General features: G+C 44.8%; 1 protein-coding gene across 6 annotated transcripts in view; it reads right to left on the reverse strand.

Moving 5' to 3' along the window:
- Positions 1-19,135, reverse strand: part of LOC147312090 (partitioning defective 3 homolog B-like) — a 219,468-nt gene that overhangs the window by 96,623 nt on the left and 103,710 nt on the right. For 4 of the 6 annotated variants that reach the window (XM_086267746.1, XM_086267749.1, XM_086267750.1 and 1 more), the window contains 4 exons: positions 15,531-15,660; positions 9,362-9,467; positions 8,896-9,026; positions 5,163-5,207 (listed from right to left, as the gene is read on the reverse strand). In XM_086267746.1, coding sequence (XP_086123872.1) covers positions 5,163-5,207; positions 8,896-9,026; positions 9,362-9,467; positions 15,531-15,660 — 412 coding nt within the window. The remainder of the gene's footprint in view (positions 1-5,162; positions 5,208-8,895; positions 9,027-9,361; positions 9,468-15,530; positions 15,661-19,135) is intronic. The other 2 variants (XM_086267747.1, XM_086267748.1) reach the window with 2 other exon arrangements.

Here is a 19,135-nt window from a genome sequence, read left to right on the forward strand (position 1 = left end):
CCAAAGTGCTTGCTCGTAGGGGGTCGTATGATTGTTGGGTTTTTCTCTGTATGTATAATTGTAGGGTCTACCTTCCAATATAAAGCACCTTGAGGCGACTGTTGTTGTGATTTGGCGCCGTGTAAATAAAACTGAATTAAATTTAGATCAATTAAACTTGATGGTGATGTTTAAGAATGTAGCAGATTGTTGACTTTTCCACTTTTTTATTGTGTTTTTTCAGGTTGATGGTGGCCTCGTTCATTTGCATCAACACCTCTTTGGACCTCATCCTGAAAGTTCCAGCAACCAGATCAGCTCCAGATCACGTCTGTGTTTAAACAATGAAACAACGAGAAAACATCCTGAAATGACTGGACAGAGACAAGACTACAAAAATGCTGCTGCTGTCCTAATACGTATGGACTTAACTGCATATATATGATAAAGCATGTGTTATTTGCTAGAATTCAAAAAGCAAAACAGGAACAAGGAAGCTAATAAAACACAGGCTGACCTCCGAGTCCAAAAACTGTTTGCAAAACACTCGGTAGTTGGATGAGCTGAAGTTTTATAAATAGCTTTGTGGTGTTTGGCTGGGTAATCAGGGAACACACACACACACACACACACACACACACAATCACTTATAAGGATATATAGCTAACACACACACAAGCTCTCACAAACATTTTTTGCTTTGAGTAGCAGGATTTGTGTCATAAATGTAATTACTGCTGTCCAACTGTAAGATGATAGAATTAAGCTGCTTTTAGAGAGTGAGAGAGAGCGAGGGGGGTGTGTGGGGGGGGATCACAAGTAAGACAAGAATATCAAAATGGTTGGAGGCAGAGGAGGAGGAGGAAGGTGGGGGTTGGCAGAGAAAAACAGAGGAGAAAAGAAGAAAGAAACAAAGACAGCAGGCCTGGGAATGAAAAAGGAAGGATGGAAGTGACAACGGGAGAGAGAGAGGAAAAACAAAAAATATATAAATAAAAAATTAAAAACAGAGCACAAAGACAGAGAATGCCAAGCTATCCCAAGGCTATTTTGTTGGCAGGAAGGCAGTGGGCTACTTTCAAAGTCAAAATTACACTAAGGAGCAGCTTAGCAGCAGGCAGCGGCAACAAAGCCAGCAGACCCAACAACAGCCCCAACTTCTGATGAACCCAAGCACTCTTTGGACGCTCCAATAAGGAAATGCAGCTCCATTTCCGTGCTCCACTTTTCCATGGAAAAAGACAATATCCAGCTTCTCCCACTGTCCCATCGGGGGGAGAAAAGCATTACATCACAGCACAAATACCACCCGGCCCCGGCATGCGCGTTAGAGAAGACACACACGCTTAATTAAAAATTCCTCCTCAAAATAAAATGATCTAAAGGGTGAGGTGTGCAGGCTACACGAAGCATCTCTAAGAGTGTGTGTGAAACAGTCTGGTTTGTGTAAGCAACCGTTTCCTGTTTATTACATGTGTGCAGAGCAGTTCACAGATCCCGGCCGACGAAATGAGGTTTTCCGATCCCGCAGGGCCCGTAATAATTGAACGGGCATCATAAGCCGTACAAACACGTGACATCATCGTCAATCTCACGTCTCAGTATTTATTTCAGATTCCCACAGAGCTTAACGCAGATGCAGCTGGACTGAAAGGCGACGCTGTAATAATTGACCGAAAGAAACGATAATGCAAATATGCAGCACGGAGGACTTCCACGAGCGCCGCCCCAAAAACCAGATGGTCGCCGGCCTCGCTGCCAACAAGAGCTAATGTGTCGTTTCTGCAGGATAATGACTCCTTCATCTGAGATCCATGTGCACGAGCTGTTTGGAGAAGAGAATCTATTTTTCACTCATTAATGCACGAGCTGTGGAGGCTCATAGATTCTCGCTTCGGTTTGCTAAAAGATGGAAATCTTAAACATTGGCCTCCACCTCGACGTGCAGCGTCTCATGCATCATACAACATCAGCGCGGCACACGTCAGCTATCATCCTGTAAAGCCTGGAAAGGACGAATGGCCAAACCAGCGAGAAGCGACAGCTCTGACCATCTCCCGATTACTGCTTACCTTTATTGGCTTACTGGGGGAGACGGAGAGGGGTCAAAGGTCATTAGGTATACGGGCGCAGAGCCAAGAGTGCACACAAAGAGAGTTAAAACACAGAATGATGGAAAAGCAGTCACTGCTTCTAATAACAGCCGGTAGGAGCTAATGCGAGGCGGCATCGAGCGTGCACGCAGCCACGCTGACACGAGACACAAATTGAGCTGCTCTCCCTGCGACAAATTAATCCATCAATCCACATCAGCCTAACAAGGTGGCTTTCAGGTTAAATCCAAAGCAAAGTCTGGGAGAGCCAGAGAGACTGGAAACAAAGGAAGGAAGAGACAAAGGAGACAGAAGGGGATCCAGAGAGATGCGGCTCTCTGAAGACGCAAATTGGCAAAGTGTTGTCAGCGTGCGACTGCTGTCAAAGTCAAAGTTTCACCGGGGAGCGATTCAGACAATGGACTGCACCGGGGTCCCTCAGCATCACTCTGGCCCCCGACACACACACACTTTCAGAGAGATGCTGTCCGTCCTAAGCTCCTCTGCCTGTTTGCCAGCCTCTAAGCCTGAATGGCGTTGGCAAGAAAGTGAGTGAGCGAGGGCTGCTGGTGGGTGGAGGAAGCAAAACTCGGCAATACAAAGACATAAAACTGCAACAAAGGCATACAAGAAATTTGGCAGTTTAAGACATGTTTGCTGCAGGCGGAAAAAACCCTCACACGAGTGAGTATAAACACACGAGACCTTTTCTTTCCCACTTCTTAAGGAAGCATCTGTATTAAGGACTCGCGCATATTCGAGAAACAACTGAGGGCGTTTGTGCGCGTGGATGGAAATGTTCTCGATTCTGGAGCTTGTTTATTCCCCACAATTGACTTTCACATGGAAACAGCTCTCGTGCACTGTTGCACGCAGGCTCACAAACACAGCTCGAGGCCGCCTTCATCACCCGAGGCTCGGCACAGCGAAAGGAGCACAGCTGCAGCCGCTTACGTCCTGTCAGCAGTTTGTGTGTTTGACTCCGTCGTCCTTCTCACAGCGGTTAAAGGATGAGTCTGCACTACTGAACCATACGAGCTAATGTGCTCTGATTATGCAAGTGCAGCCAATAATGACTCGAGTAATCTTCGTGGAGTTTACTTGGGAGCATCTCTTCTGTCGGCGTTTCCTCTTCCACAGCTCGTTTGATTCATTACCAGAATGACGGAGCTCCTATTTCTCAATGCCGCCACAAAGACGTCAAACACGTCTGACCACAAACCCCGACACGATTTGTCAGAATGTGAAAGCGGGGCTTTTCTGTGTTTATTTATCGCAAGAATTTCTGAAAATTTTCCTGAAGACCGTTCGCTCATCTGCAGCCTCCACACGTGGGATTTTCATTTAGCCACAAAGACGTGCACGCACTCACTTTTAAAGGGAAAGTTTCCATACATGCACACGCACGGTCTGTAACGCGGTCGCCTATTTCCATCGCTTTGCCTCTCAAATTCAGCAGAACTATAATATAACATGAAGTTCACATTTTCCACAGGATGATGGGGACTTTCCATTACAATACTGTCACCATGACGGCGACAGCTTTCACGCGTGTGTGTGGGTGAACGTGTGATGTCGTTGTCCGGAGATTTCTTTGGCTTTGTGGAGGGAAAGACCATCGCTGGAAGTGTAAACAACATTCCCAGAAGTCATTGTCTTTAAACTGCTCATTTCCCAGGACCCCACCCCATCCCACTCCACGCTCTCCCTCCTCCGAAGTCCGTGCAGCTGTCCTGACAGCCTATCGTGGAGCTGCTGGAAGCATTTCAGTTATAAACTGGATTAAAGAAGAGGAAAGTGGGCTGTCGCGCTTGCCAGGCACACACTCTCTTTAACAGCTCTCTGGGCTGTGCAGCCTTATAAACACGCTGACAGGAAACAGGTACGGGGAATGTGTAACGGGCCTTGGGAAAATAATCTGGAAACCAACCAGATAAAGTGTCTTTACTGGACATTCAACAGGCCTGAAACCATGAGGTGAGGTATACGACATGTCAGATATCCAGGAGTCCAGTAAAGAAAACATCCCTGAGTTACCGGACAGAGCACGCATTATCATCACTATTGTTATTATTATTATCCTGCAGGACCTTCAAAACTGGCAGCAGCCGGCAGTGCAGCAGAGCGAAGAAAATACAGACTGACCGAGCACAAACAAGTAAATCTGGCCACAGTTTAATCCTGAATTACAATCTGTCAGTCGTAGTCAGCGAGTACCAGAATATAAACACTATTATTAACACTCGAGTCTTCCCTCCTGGTAACAGTCCACAATCATCAACACTGTTGATTTAAGCTGACAGAGCTTTGTTTGGGACTTTTGTCCACACCTTTGCATTTTTACGTTCAGTCCTCATCACGCCCTCTTTCCTCGTCTGCTTACTCACATTTTCTGGATCCGGCACTCGCTCAGCTCCAAACCAAAGACGAGAAACCGAAGGGAAAAGTGTGTTTTCCTCATCATTTTACCGGAATGATGGAAAGAGGAACAGACACGGCATCTTTATCTCATTATGGTCCAAATCTAAAAAAATTACTGTTAAATCTCTGTTTCCATAACTTGTCTCTCATGCTTATTGTTATGGAGCTAACAAATAAAAGTCTGTACCAGCACGTATGAAGTGGGAGAAGTGCTGGACTGAGTGAGGAGGATAAAGGCAGACTCAGAGTGCAACGACGAGTGCTCTTAATGCTGAAGAGGCCGCAAACGTAATGCTGGAGACTTCAAGGCAAGAGAAAGAGAAAAGTTTCCGATGAAAACTTTTAAAAACACGCTCGTCGGCCGCTGTGGTGAAAGCTTTTGAAGCATCGTGCATCTCTGCCCGCCCGCACTTCAGCTTTCCTATTACATGACTGCTTCCTCCCTTATATCGGTCTCGTCTGTGAGGTGAGGCCTTGCTCTTCTTTCTTGGTTTTTTATCAAATTTTGTTTCCATTTGTCTCCAGAAAAACCTTCAAAGTGTCCAGCATGTATATGTTTGCTGTGTACACCGCAGTTTCTCATTTATTGTGGCTAATTTACTGTTTCTGAAATGTGTTGCATGTGTGTGCGACACGGATCATACAGGAGTGTTTGGGAGTTTGGCTCACCTGCATTGCTTCCGGCCAGGGATCCAACATTGTTCTCATCTGCCACTGAAACACAAGAAACTGATGTTAACATACAAACACGCCTGTCTCTCCAAAATGCTTGTTTTTATTGTACTTCTACTTTCTGACGTTGCCGCTCTCTGCTCTCACCGTCGCTCTTTAAACCAATATTGTGTTTTCTGTCTCATTTTACACGACGGCGGGGCAGCCGCTCTGCTTCCTGTGATGTCGGGTCGGCTTTGCTGCTACTGCTAAGTCATTTCCCTTCCTCCCTTGCTCTCACTTCATTTGTCATCTCCCCTCCCTTTCTGTCTTCTTCCCTCTGACCCCCATGTGTCCCTTCACCTTCTGCCCTTTTGCCGCTCGTGTCTCGACTTCACTGTTTTCTTTTCTCTTCAGTTACACCCGTCCATCCAGCCCGTCGCTCCTCTTTCTTTCCCTCCTTTGATCAACATTCTCGCTGTTAATTCGTCCTACGCTTTCTGCCTCCGTCTCGGTCCCCCTCTTGCTTTTTCTCCCTCTATTCTGAAGCCAAGAAGCTGATGAGCTGAGCTGCATCAAACACAGTGACACGGCTTCTCTGAGCAAATAGTTTTCTAATGAAAACCAAGCCTGAAGCGTGCCGCCAAACTGCCTGCCTCTGACACGATCTGCACCGCATTCCCCGGCAGCGGGGGGCTCACGCATGTGATGCACACGGTGTTGTGTTACCACACACACAGGAGGCCGGTCGCCTACTTTTATAATGATTATAAAACTCAAATTGAGCCTTCGAAGCTGAAGAAATGAAGTTTTGGTTGAATTCACAGGGAAAAGGATGCGAGCGAAAGCCAACAAAGTTTACTGCAAAGAGAAGGAAAGGTGTCAGAGATGGAGCGACAGGGACGGCGGTGAGCGAGGGAGGCGTTCATCATTTGCAACTGATCTTAAATAATTCTTCAGTTTTTAATTGGACTGAAAAATGAAATCAGGACAAATTAAATAAAAATGACCCACCAATTAATAGATGAAAACTGCGTCCTGCTCTTTTTTTATATAAACACACAGAAGCATGAAGTGGGATCCTAACGGGAACGTGGTCGTTATATGAAAGAAGATAATGAGCTCTCACTAAAGCACATTCGTGGCACTTATTAACACAACTGCATGAACTATTTACATGAAACTACATTTACAGGTTGTGAAAAGAGCAAAAGTGTAATGACGGGATTATTCGCTGACCCCTGAGCGTCTCTAACCACGTAGTCTTCAGTGAGCAGCATTCAGAGGCTTCGTCAGCAAACACTTCCTGCTTCAGTCTTAAGCTGCCCTGCTGCACTCACATACATTCAGCTTTCCTAACAATCACCTGCAAATGAACACTTAAATCTAGCCGAGGCGCTGCTGTGCTCTTTGCTGCTGCAGCAGCCATAAAACATCCAAAACTGCCTGATTTTGAAATATCACTTTAATTAAATAGTGCCAAGCTGAAAGCGCCTCTAATAAATAAAGTTAAAAAAGAATTCAGCTAGAAACTTTTTTCACGTCCAGCTATGATTGCATATAAAGTGAAAAATCTTTCATCGCCATGGTGACGTTTGCGCGTGTCCGTGCACGCGATTCGTCTCCTTTTGAGCTCCGTAACAGGAATCCGTCCTCACGCGCGTCTCGTGACTCGATATGATCCTGAGACTTTACTTACAGTACTAATGAGAGAAACCTGATTTGCATACGGCGATGCAAAGGCACGTGTGCTGACAGAGACATATTTGCTAATTGATGCTCAAATTAGCAGAGCTGAGTAAACTGGCGAGGCGGTTGTGGTAAATATTGGGCTGCGGTTATGACTCCGTTTGTGTTTGGTGCGATAACAAATGCGGCTTTTCTGCCGCAGCTTATAAACTTTTACAAAACCACTGAAGCTCACCCGAAGCGCTATCACAGAAACCATCACCAAAAGATGAGGCCGACACGACTAAGGCAGTAATTCCCCTCTATTACATGAGATTATAATGTCATTATATTTACCTACGAACTCTTACAACAGGGTGGAAATTCAGGATTTGACAGGAAACAAAGAAATAATCACACTGTAAGTCAATTTCAGCACATTTCTTGGTATTTTTGCATAAAAACAAAACAAAATCTTCCATCTGAATCTGTAAATAGGGTGACGTTTGCAGGGAGGGGGTCATATTATAGATGGATTAACCTTGAATTTTTACATCTTTATTTAATATTCACAGCATTGATATGCATGATGGATGTTTTATTATTGAACTGACCTTTTATTTTAGCAAAGTAAGTGTGATATGGTGTCTGCTCCATGCCTCCCTGACCTTATAACGACGGAGCCAGGACAAACTTCCTGTAAAATACCTGGAAGTTACATCAACTTACGTCAGAATCAGAGAGACTTTATTAGTCCCAGAGGGAAACTGAGTACTTATACTTTACTTCTTAATTCTAATATCTTTAAGTATTTGTAGGTAAATATAATACCTAATGAATTCCATTACACCCTGAGTCACAGCCAGATTATAACGTGTCACCAAAATTAGCCCATTTTTCTTCCATGTCAATCTTCTCGGCTTCAGCGCTCTCGCCTTGTTTGTGACGTGTGAGCAATATGTTCTTCTGGACTTTACAGAGACCCAGGGCATGCTGGGAATAGCAACATAACAGAGAGGGATCAAGCAGAACTTCAGGCCAGCCAACAGGGATAACATTTATCCCAAACATGTAAGGTCCTCCCCTCTGCAGCACTTCTGTGCGAAGCTGAATTTTGCTCTTTTGCTGTCAGTACAGGAAAAAACGGAGGCGTTTCTTAATATGATGTTGTTATTGTGGCTGCCTGATGGTTTGGCAATGAAAACATGCCATTCAAGCAATCGGTTAATAAATCCTTATTTATTTGTCGTGCATTTAATGAAGATCGAGGCTGCAAAAACACAAAGGAGGCGATGTACAGGCATGTAGTGCATACCATCAGTCTGTTACTCGTGTAGAAACAGACGTCTGAGCAGCTCAAGTAGTCTTCTGCTTTGTCTCATTCACACACACACACACACACACTCATCTGAAGGAGGAGGACTGAGGGAAATGACATTTGAAACAATATGCTTTGTTGTGCTGCTGCATCCGCTGTCACATTACACTGATGTATGCACAAGCACAGGCGTAAGCACGCACACGGACGCGGCATCTCTACGGCTGACTTTAAACAGTCGCTGAAATGTCTCCACACCCTCGAATCAGAGAGCAACAGGTGACCGAGATGTGAGCTCACAGCATCACCTTCCTCACACTGTTTGCATGAATAAAAAACCATAATGAAGCTGCAGCTAAAGCCTGCATCGCGTTAGCACTTTGTTTCTCGCTTTCTTAAGTTTGGAAGTCTCAGATGTTCACAGGTCAACCACAAAGATGCTGCAGCTTCACACTCCTAGAAGCCAAATCACACTATTCTCAGTCCAAGGCCCCGAAATGTAAAAGCATATACGGCTTATTCTTTAACATGAACCTGATTCTGTTTAGTACAGGATGTAATTAAGCACACAAGACAAACACAAAGCTGCAGCCAGTGACTCTGCAGAGGTCCCACCTGCATGCAGTGGGACAGGTGTCAGTCTGCATGTGGCTGTGGAGAGCATGCCGGTGGTGCAGCAGTCATGCAGCAGGAATATTTAAATGTATGTGAGGATGCACGCAGCCACCATGCAGAGCGCACAACGAGGAAAGATCATGTCCCCACCAGTGTGATGCTGGTTCTGAGTCGTACCCAGGTCCATGCTCTTCGAGGCTTTGACGTGCTGGATCTGCCACTGGTTCTGGTTCTGGGTGGGAGACTGGGGCTGAGCCGGGCTGGAGACGTGAGGCTTTTCCCTTAAACAAATGAAACACAAGGCAAACAGAGCCCTGATTTTATTTGTGTGGAAGTTGCATCCTGTGTTGTTCTAATAACACAGGAGGGAATCGTTTCATGTTGTTTGACCCTCGTGCAGACAACATTCGCACGTCGATTATTATAACTGCAGCGGCGTTGGGAGCAATGAGCTTACATTAAGGAGGAAACACTGATGCTCAATAATGTTATTTTTTAGGAACGGCTAAAAGATAATAATGTGAGCAACAGTTCAGCGAATGTTTTTGTGATGGTGACACCAACATGCAGATAAAGAGTAAGTCTGTAAAAACCTCTGAAGAAGACAAATACTCACCTTTCCTGGAGATAAGAGTTTTGATTGGAGCTGCTGAAATCAGCGTCGTGTCCATACAGCAGCCCGTCCTCTTCCTCATCCATGTGAGAGTAACTCCCGTTGGTTACTAGAAAAGAAATCAATCTGATTTAAAATAAAAACCTCAGTGGTGACGCGACAGCCTGAGAAAACAGACCAAGCATCTTTTCTAGAACCAGGCCATAAATAAATAAACGAATGTTCGTACAGCCGACTCGTCCGTGTTGCTGTGGTCACGGCTCGGCGTTTCACGCAGTGCCAGCCGGGATGGGAACGTATACAATGCCCCTTCCTGGGTTCTCTCTCTTTGTTACGCTTATTTGGGTATTTGTTTACAGGCAAAATATATTTGTCAGATATGACTATTACTCCTCATATTGGAGTAATAATAATAATTGATTATCTTACTAATCATTTAAAAACAGGCCAATCACAAAAGCTATTTAGATTTTCAGGGAGGTGCTTGTGTAGTTTTTACATTCAACACTTTGAATTTCTGCTCTGCTGTCTGTTAATGAGACAGAGATGATTATTGGTGCACAGCAATGTAGCAGAAAACATCCAAGCAGCTGCCTGCACTGTGAGTCTGCTGTAAGGACGACAGTATAACAAATGCAGCTTTCAAACATGGCACACGAGGAGGAAGCAGAAGGAAGTGAATTATGCTGCGAGAGTGTTTTGAGGAAGTCCCGACACTGATTTCCACCTCAGCTTGCAGCTGCATGTAGCTGCAGTTTCACAATCACATCTGAAGCCATTAGCGGGGACTATTTAATAATCAAAAAAATGGGTGGAGGAACACGTCAAATAAACACGTGTTACTCTGATCTATTGTTGTCTCCTCTAAATATTTAGAAAACCCGCCTTTAGTGAGGAGAGAACATTAGAAAGTGGGTTAAAGCGATTCTCACGAAAAGCTTCACAGACAGAAAGTCTTAAGGATAAAAACTAAAGCGAGTGAGAGACGAGAGGGAAGCGGAGGGAAAGATAAGCAGCTGGATGACCAAAAGTAAAGAGAGAGATAAACCACAGCAAAAGTTGGTGCAGATGTGCAGAAGTGATATGGCTGCGTCCGCCTGATAAACGAGCTTATGACAACTTGATGCACAGACACACGATCCGCTCGAGTGTAATTTACATACAGTCATCACTTCTCAGAATGCATAGCTGCCACACAGCACCGTCCTCGCCGAGCGTCCTTTATACGCTCTGCACACGTGCGACTGAAAGCAGAGACGTTTGCAACTGGAGAGGAAAGCGGCGGCCTCCGAACGCATCGCAGCCTCTCAGCTCCCTCCCTCCCGCTCGCTTTCTACACTAATCACCTGCTTTATTTTTCTTCTGCTGCCTTTCTTGCAATCTGATATTTTGGCTGTCATTTATCTCTCCTCTCAGATCTCCCATAAATCATTTTATCTCCCACTCAGTTTTCAGCCTTTTCTTCTCCTCCTCCCTGCCAGCACCTTAATCAGCTGAACTGTCAAACACACACACACACACACACACACACACACACACACACACACACACACACACACACACACACACACACACACACAGAGTTCTCACTGACTCCCTCTATTTGAAGTGAAAAAGGCATTTGTTGTGTGGATGATAGCTCAGTATCAGATGAATCCTCTTCTTCCACACTCCACGTTTCCTTCCTGTCATCTGTATTTGTCTACGGCTTGTTGGTCCAATCATCCCCACCCATCTCTCTCTTAGCAGCCGTGGGGAACCGGCGCATTCGTTTTACAAATACAGAACCAGTCTGAAGTTTGGGTGCACTGGTGGTGCGTTCAGCGTTTAGCTGTGCAGTTTAATGCAGTTCATTCAGCTGGAATTGTTTAAGAGAACTGCTGGGACTCCTGGTCTTCTTAATGATCTGAGAGCATGAGTCAGGTTGCACTGAGTGGGTCTGCATGAGCGTGGAAAGTATCAGTTTGTTTTTTCAGCTGGACAATGACCCAAAACCACAAAGAAAGGCAGGTCTGGCTCCTACAAACGTCCAACCTGAGCCGAATAAAGAGAGAAGCTGCTGCTGATTACTGCTGTAATGTGCATTTACTTATAACTTAAACTATAAGAAACAAGGCAGCTCACGCTCTTACTTTGAAGGGAGTAACTTTATGTTCAGTAAATATTCATTCTGTTTTCTTTTTTAAACGCACTTTAACATGTTTGTAGTGCAGAAAGAAAAAGGTTAAAGTGTTGTTTTCTCTGTTGTATCAATATACGTGAAATGTTTTCTACAGTTACGTTGTTTTATGTTTTACTTATGTGGGTATGATGCGTGTGTAGCATGTTTAAAGGTTTAGATATAAATCCATGTGAAAATGTTTCTGATCACAACAATTTTGTTTTCCAATAAAAAACATATTCAGGAACTTTGTGACATAACAAACTCATAATGAGATGACGTGTCATTATCCATATATCATTCCCTGCATGCCGATATGCCTGAATTATGAAACTGAATTTCCTGGAGGAACCGACCCAAGGGATTAATAAAGTTTCATCTAATTGAATGCCATCAGTACAAACAATGGTGGTGAGAAACATAGTATTGAATATTATATAGTATCAACATCCCATGTAGAATCCTATGAGACATGCTTGATATCACATTCAAAAGACTCACAGAAAACTTGACCTCTGACCTTAAGATTCAACCTCATCTGAGGTGAGAAACATTTATGGCATCAATTTGAAAATCGTACATCGCCTCGTTCGACGACAGAACTCATGAATGCTGCCAGGTTTTACAGACCGTGGTGTTTCTGTTACTTCTTTTTAAACCAAATCTTATAAACAGGGACCTGTAACAATAGTTTTCAACTTTGATGTTCAATGATATTTTTCAAAATGTGCCATCCTGTGTCTTTTATCCTGTCTTCCGCCTCTCTCCCCAGCCGGTCGCAGCAGATGGCCCCGCCCCTCCCTGAGCCTGGTGCTGCCGGAGGTTTCTTCCTGTTAAAAGGGAGTTTTTCCTTCCCACTGTCGCCAAAGTGCTTGCTCATAGGGGGTCATATGATTGTTGGGTTTTTCTCTGTATCTATGAAGCGCCTTGAGGCGACTTTTGTTGTGATTTGGCGCTATATAAATAAAATTGAATTGAATTGAAAAAACAAACAACAAAACTATGACTGCAGCTTCTCGCGGTGCCACACGAGGGCGGTTTAACTCACAGGTAAAAGAAACTTCACAGCCATAAAAAGCACATTTACAGACACAACATGGTGCAAAATAAAGTCTTTAGTCTCTTCAGCTGGATTCCCCCTTCATAAAACTCTTGGTTGGATTTGTTATTCATCCACCTGGTTACTGCAGTCAGGGACGCGGTTGCTTTGACGGACAACAGTAATTATATCAGATCCTCGTCTGCCCGGCTGCAGCTGTGCACTGTGTTTGGGGCATGTTAATAGATTATCTGACAGATGTGATGATGCAGACCATCAAAGAAGTTTGTTTCTTTCTGTTACCAGCAGATCTGTGTGTCAGTTTGCTAACATTAACATGACCCCCTATGAGCAAGCACTTTGGCGACAGTGGGAATGAAAAACTCCCTTTAACAGGAAGAAACCTCCAGCAGAACCAGGCTCAGAGAGGGGCGGGGCCATCTGCTGCGACCGGCTGGAGAGAGAAGGAAGACGGGATAAAGACATGCAGTGGAATAATGTTGACCTCACAGTGGCTACATCTACCTGGGACGCTCCTGGGATGGATCCCACATTAGAGCTTGACTCAAGTCTTGCATGACATCATTAAGGTTATTTTTCTGTGTTAAGTTTCTTCAGGCCCAGAAAACATTTTACTTTCTGCAGTGATCTTCATCTGTAAACGGTGCTCTTAAACCATCACTTTCATTTGTGGTCCATCACAAAAACAATTTAAATACATAAACATGAGGAAATTTGGAAAGACTGCATAATGTGAAACTGTACTGAATTTAAGCTTAAGTAGATAAGAGAGAGAACAAAGAGTGAATGAAGACTGAAAGAAGAAGATGATGGATAAGAGAAAGAGACGTGCATGGATGCGTATGTAAGGAATCACCACACTGAATTTATTCTGAAACACAGAACAGTGCAGTGTTTTAATTTGGACTGCGTGCCAGAAAAACTGTGGATTCAGTGTGTGAAACAGTTCATTAGAACAGTGAAAACACAGGCCAGCGCGCACACACACACACACCACACCAGTGAAAGCACACAACACAACTCGCACAGCCTGAGAATGTGCTACTGTATGCCAACACACACTAATGTGTGTATGTAAATGACACGATAGCTGAGGTGAATTTGAACAGCAGAGTGTGTTCAAGGTCAGAGCTGTTTGCCAGCCTCAGTGTAAACACACAGAAACACAGCACTGTTTAATACTGGCCAAAAAAATCCCTGAACAAATACACACACACACACACACACACACACACACACACACACACACACACACACACACACACACAAGCACTGATATCGTTCAGACACTGAGGACGATGCAAATGTGCACACAGCCGCCTTGAACTCTCTATATTAGGACAAATATACCATCAAATATGTCTTCAGCTTAAACTCTGATTTACATGACGAGTGTACATCAGATTTTGTCTCCATAACATCTGTAATACCTGGACAATGGCGATAATAGAAGGCGCTCTGTAACGCGCACTCACAGGCAGAACCTTCCAGTAAGAAACAAAACAACCCCGAGGGACACGCGAGTGAAAAGAAGCAGAGAGAGAGGAAGAAGAAAAGAGAAAAACAGGAGCAGAATACCCTCTAATTAAGTCAACTGGAGATGGCGAGATCATGGTTTTTGTTTATGTTTGTTTTCTCTCAGAGACGTTGTTTATTTCTTGTGATTAATAAGCAGATTCGCTTCTTTACTGGACTCGGTGCAGATGACACGCCCACCTTTGATGCAGCTTTTACAGTAAAAAGAAAACCGAAAGTAAAGAAAAGAATAAAGTCTGGAACACGTGAAACATGCGTGCGCGTATCATTCACTCAGAGGTAAGTAAGTAAGTAAAGTGTGCGTGTTAGTCCCCATAGGGAAATAGTTCCTCTGCATTTAACCCATTCACCCAGTGAAGCAGCGGGCAGCCACCAGTGCAGCGCCCGGGGAGCAGTGTGTAGGGACGGTACCTTGCTCAGGGGTACCTCAGGGTAGCCGTTCAGTGGAGTCGAACCTCCGACCTTCCGATCATGGGGCCACCACTCTACCTACTGAGCTATCCCTGAGGGGACATGAACAAGCATGTTCCTGTAATGTTACACTCCTGAGGTCACCAAATAGACCTTTAGTTTGAAATCCCTTCCTGTAGGTGAGGACTTGGCTTAAGGCCCTTTGATGCGTTCTTCAGAACGTGCATGTTAGATACAAAGTGTCTATGTGAATGGCTGAACGAGGCATGTTGTGATTTCAGTTTATTTTAATAAAATGGAACTGAAGCTGAGGCCGGTGTCACCATGTGGAGACGTCTTTGGAGAAGAAGCTAGGAGCTCCTGAACCTGAGACAGCATCAGGAGCGTCTCACCTGGGCTGAGGAGACAAAGAGCTGGACTGATGCTCAGTGATCAGTGAGTGAAGTTTTCATTTGGAAATCTATGTCTGTGAAAGGTGTTTTCATCTTTTACTTATTTCCTGTTTTATTTTGATAGTCTCCTGTCTCGTGTGTTGTATATAGCATCACTTCCTCTGTGTTGTTTCCTGTTTGATTAGTTTCAGGTGTTTCCACAGTCGCGGTCTCCCTTTGTTCGCTGTCAGATTGTGTGTTTGTGATCCCGTTCAGTTTGTCAGGCCTTCCTCCAGAATGAAGGTTCCTCTTTTGTTTATCCAGTTTGCTTCAGAAGTCTACTTTTGGGTCCAACTCACCACAACAACATGGCAGAGTTCTGATTTTTTCCTGTTGAGGTCTCTGCATTTAAACGACCCAGCGGCCCAAAGCCTCACAAAACAACCGCTCTCATATCAAACTTTAGGACAACAGACAAGGACAAACAAACAGCTTTCAGAAGTGGGTGGCAGCACCCAGATCCACAGATGAATCGTCTGCATTGTTGTCGATGCTACCACGTTTGGTGCTCGCAGCAGCAACAAGGTCAGCGCCACATGATTGAAGGGCAGTTATATAACATGCTAAACTCACCGTTAGATGCATAAATGGCGTTGGTCACCAGAGGGAGGTGAACGGTCAGGCGACCGTTCATCGGGCTCATCGGTGCAGAGAGGCCAGAGGAGCTGTCAAATGAGCGACTGGGGGATCCACCGTGTTGATCCTGAAACGGGAACAAAGACCGCTCAACACTTTCAAAATAAAACAAAAAGGAGATGTGAATCATACTTTGTTGGATGAAGTCTGGGTGACGTGCTGGATTCTACTTGTTTTGCATGTGGACTGCATTTAAACGGAGAGACGAGCAGTAGTGTCTGAGAGGTTTTCAAACACAATAAGACGCCGAGTGAAGCGAATCCGAGGGAGACACTCGAGAGACAGTACAGGGTCAAGGTGACGGAGGGGACTGCATTTCCCATGCCCCCACAGGGTTAGAAGCACCTTCAGCACTGCTTCCTCTTTCAGTGTGTGGCACTGAAACCTCGATTATACGCTCTGCCGCCGCGAGTCCGCTCGAGTCCCGGTGACGTAAATTTCATCATCACATGGTGAGCGCGAGGGTCCGTGTGGATGTGTGTGCAGAACATTACAATGCACCAACTATGCAGCAGACTTGAAGGGGACAGCGAAGTGTAACAGGAAGGACTGCGGGGCGGTCGGGTCTCCAGCGGCGCATGATGGTGGGATGACACTGTCACACCTCTCCCCTCAGAGAACGGCCCTCTGAGGGCCCTGCGCTATCAAACAAAGCATTGATTATACTGTCGATGTGTCTCGTTGTGCATGTATTATTTCTTTAGGAATTGAATTTGCATTTATTTGTCATTTGTGTTTGGGTGCAGAAAACTCTCTGGATTCATTAACATGCATGCATATGTATGCTGCTGCTGCTTTGAGATTCAGTGTACTCTGTTTCTTTGCTGTATTTGCCCCCTCTGCGTTGGATAATCCCCGCTCTCAAACAACAAAGGAGACATAACAACGCCCTGTGTGCAATAAATCCTCCTTGTTGTCCTACTCTTGACCCCACACCCGGCCCAGCCTCCTTCCAACTCCAATCCAGCCTATGCATCCAGCAGGCCCCCTTCCTGGCTCCCCCCAGCATGCTTCCCATTAGTTAGTATTACAGTGCAATCAGATTTCTCCTGAATGCTGGAGATACACAAACATGCATCACCCTATGTCTGCGTTCTCTGTTTATTTTCATCATTAACTCCAATAATCATCAGTAGCAAGACGTCGTCCACCTCTCTGAATATGAAACCATTAGAAATCGACTTTGTTCACTCTGCTAAAGTAGAAAAACACGGCTCACAGTCACACGGCACTTACACCACGGCCTCATTTTCTGTGCTCGTGGTTGTTTTTTCTAAGAAAGACTTTCCAAGGATGGGAGGAGCGCTGCTCTACAAACAGCATTTGAGCCAAACGGGAAAATCAAAGGACTGAAAATCAGGTGACATTCACTGCATTGAGTCGCAGGTTTTTGGCGTTGCTGTTATTCTGCATGATGAGCACCAACAGCAAGAATCAACGGGGTGGATGTTTAAAACCTGCTTCTTGTTTTTTTGGGACATCAGAAGGACCGATGGTCGAGAACAACGTTCCCGCTGAACCTGCAGAAGCATAGCGATGCAGGCAGAAGCTGTTTGGATGGGTCCTGTATTAGACGAGCAGCAGAAGTGAGAGATTAGAGAGAGACAAACACAGCCAGAAGAACTGAGGGAGAGAAAATTACACGATTCAGGGAGGGGTGCACTTTTCTAACACTGAAAAGCATCAATGTTGAGTCCAGAAAAAGCTTTTAAGGTACAGTCTCTTATCTATCTATCTATCTATCTTTGATGCATCTCACTACTTTCCTCATCAGGTGATTGACAGGGAGGATGGCCTAAGCCCAATCACACGGCTACATGCATGCATGAAACCAGCTTCCAGTTTATCCAACTAATGCACTGAATCCCACCTTAACAAGGCTGTTAACTGATATAAGTCCAGTTTATTCATTTAAACTGCATCTGTGGCTCTAAATACACACACCTTCTCTGAACGGCGTCTCTATGTGTTAATTCGTGTCTCTGAGTGTGTGTTTGGGGTGCCTGTATGTGAGCACACTGCACAGCGTATATAGCTTTTTCAATAACCAGCAGGTCATCCGAAGGGTCATCCACACTTGAGCCCACAACCCTGGCTTTGTGCGTGCAAGGATTTCTACAGACGGACTACAGAGCCGCGGAAAAGGCACGGGCTGAAAAGCAGGCGAGATGAAAAGCGTCTCTTTCTCTTATAAAGAAAGGAGATACAGCTGAGTCAAGAACGCTCTGTCACACACACACAAACGCTCTTTTGCTGCTGCCTCTGAAAGCAGAGAAGACACAGTGTGAGGAATGCAGGGGCTTTCAAACGTGGTGGAAGGCAGAGATAACACACAAGATAAATATATTACCCAGACATTTATATGCAGTCATGTGAAAAATGAAGTAGACCCAAAGATTCAGTCGCCTGTAGCATCACCTTTAGCTGCAACAGCTCGAAGTCACAGTTTTCTGTGGGATTTTGTCGTCTCTCGCGTGACTGTGGAGGAAATGTTGCATCGTGCTACAGCGTTTCATTGCATTGAGGTCTGCAGTCTCAAAGTTGTCTCAGGGGGCTCAAGCGGCACATCGGACACCTCATGCTGTCAGCACGGTGGAAACTAGTTTGGGCCAAGCTTTAGATGTCAGACACGAGGCCTCACAGAACACTGTGGTATACAGAGGACGACTCGATGGCGCCGTGGTGTCCAGATCACCCCCCTCCACCACCGTGCTGACAGCATGAGGTGTCTGAGGTGCTGTTTGAGCCCCTTGATGCAACTGTTGTTGTTGTGATTTGGTGCTACATAAATAAAACTGGATCGAAGCTGTACTGGTTTAGTTTTTTCTCTAATTATACGTTAAGTGTGTAACTTGCTACGTGAGGCCTGAAGACTCTTGGGATGAATCTGCTGGGACATCCAGGAGAACTGTGGCGTTAACACACCTGGATGCTCCAGACCAGTAAACTCCTAAAACGTCTGCTTTTCAGTGTCTGTTCTCTACATTTCAGTTATATGTTTAAGTTTGTTCATCCATGTAAAGCTTCACACCCACCCGAGAGTGTCCTTTTACCCCCAGGTTTCACAACGGCAGCTCTCTGTAACATTACACATGGTGTTACAGCAGCACAGAACAATTTAATCCCTCCCTATCCTAATAAATACAGCTGCTGGTCACAAATACAATAATTCTTTACCAATGATCAAACATATTTAAACCAGCACAAACTTAGGGATATACAATACTGTCTGAAAGAATTCAATATTGCCGTCAAGCAGACATCGTTCCTTCTATAAAGGCTTTACTGCAGGTGTATTTGCTTTAGCCTGGTTAATCTGCAGGTTGAAGCACTGAAGAAGCCCATATCCAAAGCCTTGTGAGGCCTCAGTAACATCTTCTGGTCTCTTACAACTGAAGCCTAAATATATTTATTTATTTTTCATGTTTTTACTTAAAAATAATATTAAAAGACTTGTTGATAATTGTTTTTCACATGACTAACTGCTCACTGGCTCATTAGTTTAGCTCATCTATCTATTATATAAAACGACACACATGGCA

Source organism: Aulonocara sp. 'chitande type north' Nkhata Bay, linkage group LG16 (genome assembly GCF_057382095.1).
Source record: "Aulonocara sp. 'chitande type north' Nkhata Bay isolate Kocher_YH1m ecotype deep benthic linkage group LG16, A_spYH_male_GT1.1, whole genome shotgun sequence".
Taxonomy (NCBI): domain Eukaryota; kingdom Metazoa; phylum Chordata; class Actinopteri; order Cichliformes; family Cichlidae; genus Aulonocara; species Aulonocara sp. 'chitande type north' Nkhata Bay.